Here is a 6,000-nt window from a genome sequence, read left to right on the forward strand (position 1 = left end):
CTTAGAACAAAGGCCACAGTTTAGCCTATTTATGAAAGTTGAATGTTATATAAGAATATAACATTCAAGAAATAAACATTAGCTGAGAATAAAAACAATGCTTCTTTAACTTTCATGTGAACACAAATCACCTGAGGATTTGTTAAAATGCAGATTTTGATTCAGAAGGTCTGGGGTGGGACCTGAGATTCTGCATTTCAAACAACCTCCCAGGTGATTTCAATGCTTCTGTTCCACAGACCACACTAAGTAGCAAGAATAGAAAACAGCTTGAAAGAATTACTATAACAGAAAAGATTGGTTAGCCTGATAAATATGAACACCAATCATTTATGGTGAAAATTAAGACATTATAAAGGTCAAGGGATTCTAAGAGGTGTTAAGGTCTGATTTCAGGTTTTTAAGTTCTAAAGTCATCTCACTGGGAACCAGTTAAGCCAGAGTTAAGCACTTGGTCAGAAATTTCTTGGGGTTCCAGTTCTAGTTCCATCATTAGCTGCTACTTAATTCTTTATGCCTTTTTCTCTAATATGTGACTAATACTATACATTTCTCCATAAATCACAGGAATTCTGAGGGATACATGGATTTCTAAAATATGTGTGAAAATAGAGCCTCAAAATAATAAATTACTTTACTGTTGCCATAAGAGATATTAGAAGGGTATGATTGTACCTATCAAAATTCATATCCTCTAAGGGAATAGTTCATTTGGCAAGATTTTGGCTTATTAAACGATTAGATCTGGATGTGTAAATCTATTCATCATAGAGAACACAAATTAAAGATGACACTTTATGAACCACCACAGCATTCACCTCCAGTCTGTGAGATATCTCTGCAAGTTTGGTTATTGCAGGCTCCTTGTAAACAAATTCTTGTTCATCCAAATCCCCGAACTTTGTTCCATAAAAACCAACACGAAAATAGGTGCCAAACATCCGCTTACCATCCTAGGTTTAGGAAAACGAAGAAACTTTAATATACTGTCTTTTTCTTTACATTATGCTTAGATTGCTTTAGTGCAAAATTTCAAAAAGTTTTAAATAAAATTTTCATTAGTTTACTATTTCTTAAATGAAGGTAAAAGAAAATATTGCTGTACGCTTTAAATCCATACAACTGAGATAAATTATTTTCCTTATTACACAAAATGATGTTTAGTATAACATGGACTATATATCTTAACTGTCCTGAAATTAGAGCACAGTAAATAAAGTTACATTTAAAAACATTAACTTTTTTATTTTTAGTTAGCAGTGGCCTTTATGTAATATCCTTACATATACTAAATGAGATCATAAAAGTTAGAAGCCAAGCACAGCACTCAGCATAGAGTAGGCAACCAGTAAATGTCAAGACCCCCCCCAAAGTACTCAACCATAAAAATATATCATCTGTGTCCTGCTGATAAAAATATCTAAGGTGTGGAAGAGTAACTAAAAATTTAACAAAGGAAAAAAAAAGTATGAATGAAAGTTAATAAAAATTTTTGAGATGAGTTGGTTATTCTAAAGTCCCAAAACCACCCATTGCATGCATCAACCACATATCCAAGTACAGAGTACACTAAGGTCACCTTAACTCTTACAAAAAGAATCTGAAGGCAAATCCCTTCAATACAGATAAATATTTGGAAGCTTTCTATACAATTCTTACAATTCAGACATAAAGCTATTTCCGAAGAACTTTGTGGTGGCTCCTGTGTACACAGATACACATACATATTGAAATAAGTCTAAATTCTCATTAAACCTAATCTGCTTTATACTTATTTTTTCAGTACTGAGTTCTTCCTTGGAAGGCAAAAGCCTACCTAAAATAAGCCAAAACTGTTACAGATAATTAAGCAAAATGGGAAACTCTGTTCTTACTTTATCAGTATGGTAATAAATGAGTTCAGTGATTTAAAAAAAGAACTCCATATTTTTATCTTTATTTGTAGAAATAAACTTTTAAAGAAAAATGTCTTTGGAACTAAAGAAACTTAAGGTTTCTAATCTAAAACACACACACACACACACACACACACACACACACTTTCCAAGATTATTTCAAAATTTAACAATTAACTGAGTTCCACAGCAAATGAAATCTCTGCAGATGGATTAAATGTATTCAATGAATATTCTGATTAAGCCATCAATAAGCCAATGGAATAATATCATAATAGTAAAATTTGACATAATCAAGGAACAGAGGCATTGCCTTGGAAATCTGAGAAAATTAATAATTTGTTATTTTTATTTTTAAAATGTCATATACATATATACATTGCTACATTCAAAACAGCCAATATTAAAAATATTATTATTATGGCTGTAATCCTCTCAGAGGTTTCCAATTTAAAACACTATAATATACACTACTAATTCTTCAATATTGTGGCCCTTTAAATATCTGAAGACAGGTAAGGACTTGTTTCCCTTAGCTAAGCTTTCCATTTCTCTATCAATCCTGATACGACAGCAATTACTATCTTCTTTGCATTTTATTAGTTTGTCAATACCATTTTCTAAAACATGGTATCCCAGTAATAAACACAATACTGCTGATCTGATCCGATCAGTGAAGGTATCAGTGGGTTCACTGCCTCCCTGGATCTGGACGCTGAATTTTATTAAGGTAGCTTAAAACTGAAATAGTTACTGAGCAGCCATTTTAAACTCTTCTTATATCCTTTCTCATATTGACATTCAGTTCAAGAAAAAAAAATTGGAGTGCTTATTATGTGTTAGCCACTCTTCATCCTTAGTACCAGGAAAATAAAGGTAAGTAAGACTTGGTTCCTGCTATTAAGGAACTCAAAAAAGTCAGACATATATTCAAATAATTACAATATGAGCTATATTAGTATGTACAAAATAAAAAGTATCGAGAAAGGAACAATTAATCCCAGTGGATTTCACAAAAAAGCTGACACATAAATAGGGTCCTACAACTCAAAAGAACTGGCCAAGTGATGGGGGAGGGAAAGAAGGCCATTTCAGCACAGGAGAAAAAAAATAAGCAAGATATAAAGTCATAAAACAGAATGTATGTGAATGAAACCATTCATTCATTCAACAGTTATTTACTGAGGGCCTACTATGTGTCAGCAAACTGTTTCTAGACATTTGTGATAAATCAGTGAACAGAAGAAACAAAGATCCCTGCCCTCTTGAAAAACAATAAACCAAAAGTATATAAGCAAATTACTTAGTATGTTAGAGAGAGCTAAGTCGTGTGTGTGTGTGTGTGTGTGTGTGTGTGTGTGTGTGTGTGTGTGTGTATCTGTGTGTGTGTGTGTGTGTGAGGTAGATCGGGAGGCCTGGGTGGAGGTAGCAATATTTAAAAGAAGGTGATCAGGACAAGTCTCATCAAGAAGACTTGGAGGTGAGAGAGTTAGTTATTCATGAGCATCTGGAGGAGGTGCATTCCAGGCAAAGCAAACAGCCAGTGTAAAGGCCCTAAGGCAGGAGACTGCCTAGGTGTGTCTGAGGAACAGGAAGGTGGCCAGTGTGACTGAAGCAGAGTAACCAAGGGGGAGAATAGGAGGAGATAAGGTCAGAGAGGAGTCTGACACTACTGGAATTTAAAATGAACATGTGTGTGTGCACTGTGAGGGAGGAAGTGGCAGGGGATAAGGCTAGGGAAGGCTAAGAGTTTCAGTAAATTTATTTTCAACTGAGAAAAAGTTCTCTAGCATGAAACTACTGGCCCTATCCAGTTCATAAAAGCATAATCACATAGCCATGCCTTCTAGAAAAATAGAGCTTCTTTTTTATTTCTTCTTCAGTTTTCAACCACAGGATAGCTTTTTTTCCTTCGAATTAAAGGAAAAGAAAAATCCTCTTTCCTAAATCTAGTTCATGTTTTTTTTAGTATTACTTTGCTTTGCTGTTATAAATTCTTTCTAAACTTCCCATCACTCCTACATCCACATTATTCTTTGCCAACAGTTCTACTTATTGCTTCCACAATCTTCTGGGCAATGAAACTCGTCCCAGACAAGTAAATCCACTTAGCACGTCTCTAAATTGCTGAAGTCTCTTATGACAAATACATCTTAAATCTGTTCTAGTTTTGTAATGTTTATTTTAGTAAGAAACATTCTGTTAGGCTAGTTATATATGTCCACAATGACATCATTTCTATAACTTCGTTTATCCTCATCCAAATGATTTCCACTATGCCTTCTTCAAGTTAACTGATTTCCAAGTAGGCATAGTAGTTTTACACATAGGGAACCCTCCCTTCCCTACTTGTAGAGCTATTCCTCTTAAAGAGCACATCCACCTTTATCGCTTCATTATTAGTCGTAGATCCCAACTTGGGAATATAACACACATTAGATTTTATTAACCAAACTGTGTTAAAGATTTTACGTAATAGTAATGATAATAATAATGATGATAACAATAATCATCATAGTAACAACAAAAATAATGATCTCCAACATTTTTTCAGTACTTACTACATGCCAGACATCGGCTAACCACTTTACATACACTGTATCAATTCGTGTCACAACCCTGTGAGATAAGTACCATTATTTTCATCCTCATTTTGTAGATGAGAAAATGTAACTTGTCCAAGGTCACATTGTTGGTAATTGTTGGAGATGGGAGTCAAACCCCAGTATACTTGACACCTGAGTCTAGGCTCTTAGTTAAGCGGTATGTTTTCCATACACTATATACTGGTATACAAACACTATGACATTTAGTATGATTCCTCAAACCATCTTCCACCTCTCTGATGTTTTTCCTTGAGAATTTCCTTGAGAATTACGGGGTACCTCCTTCCCTATGTTCTTTGTCTTTCTCTATATCACAGTATTGTTCTCTACTGTAATTATTTCTGCATGTTTGCATCTCCTTCCTGTATATTCCAGTATAAAGATCAGGTTGGTGGTTTACCTACCAAACATATTCTTCTAAGATATATCCTACTCCACTTCTTATCTGAAGTTCAATTTTTACTATAATATGTCCCAGTCCAGGGGGAAAAAATTGTGTTTAGTAAATCTTCTACGTAGTAAATGTTTACTCTCTATATATTTCTTTTTCTCCTCAAAGGGGCAGAACACAATCAGTTGTATGGTATATCTCATCAAGTGCTCAGTCATGGGTGTATACCAATTATCAGGGAGTCATCAAACAGTAGAAAGTATCTCTTCCTGGATATAATAAGATTCTTCCTACTTACTGTGTTTTCCTTAGCTTTCTTCAGATCTAACTTCTTCCTGGGGTAAAGATTTGTGGCTGTTTTATACCTACAGTGTTCTAATTTCTTCTTTAGAATATCACATTTTTCCACGCAAGTGCCTCAAAATACTTGTTTTGATTATGCTCTTGTTGTGTGCCATCGAGTCAATTCCGACTCACAGTGAACCTACAGGACAGAGTAGAACTGCCCCATAGGGTTTCCTAGGCTGTAATCTTTACAGGAGCAGATCACCTGGTCTTTTCTCCCACGAAGTAGCTGGTGGGTTTGAACCACCAACTTTTCAGTCAGCAGCCAGCACTCAACCACTGCACCACCAAGGATCCTAGATTGTGCTCTACCCTCTTGGAATTTTTTTTTCATGCCTTGATTTCAGAGTCCCTCAACCCCCATTTTAATTTGCTGTTTCTAATTCTGCTCTACTTTTTACTTGCTTGGATGAGTTATTTTATCTCACTCAGCTTTAGTATTGACTAAAGCATGTAAGAATTCAACAGAGGCCAGTGAGCCAGAAGTATGGCTAGTATTTCTGTTCACATAAAAACCAACATATTGGTTGATACTCATGTCCATCCAGTCCAATGACAAGAGATAAGATCTAGTCATTTTGCATGACTGCAATCTCAAAAGTTAGGGTACCCCACATTTCTTTAATTACTCAGAAGAGAGTTAAGATCAACAAAGCTAAGCTCATCTTCTCTAGCCTTTCTGGAGACTGCAAGACATGTCTACTAGGGTGGTAGTATTGCCCTTAAAGAAACATGCTGTAATCCTTTACCGAAAAAAAAAAAA

General features: G+C 35.1%; 1 protein-coding gene across 4 annotated transcripts in view; it reads right to left on the reverse strand.

Annotated features, from left to right (window-relative positions):
* The window catches only part of DOCK7 (dedicator of cytokinesis 7), a 288,307-nt gene that overhangs the window by 23,643 nt on the left and 258,664 nt on the right, over positions 1 to 6,000 (reverse strand). For all 4 annotated transcript variants that reach the window (XR_002823979.1, XM_004369004.2, XM_004369007.3 and 1 more), the window contains exon 42: positions 819 to 953. Coding sequence is in view for 2 of the 4 variants with exons in the window: in XM_004369004.2 (XP_004369061.1) it covers positions 819 to 953 (135 nt within the window). In the remaining 2 variants the exon portion in view is untranslated. Of the gene's footprint in view, positions 1 to 818; positions 954 to 6,000 lie in introns of those variants that run through there.

The sequence above is a fragment of the Trichechus manatus genome, unplaced genomic scaffold, assembly GCF_000243295.1.
Source record: "Trichechus manatus latirostris isolate Lorelei unplaced genomic scaffold, TriManLat1.0 scaffold00003, whole genome shotgun sequence".
In the NCBI taxonomy this organism is placed as follows: Eukaryota; Metazoa; Chordata; class Mammalia; order Sirenia; family Trichechidae; genus Trichechus; species Trichechus manatus.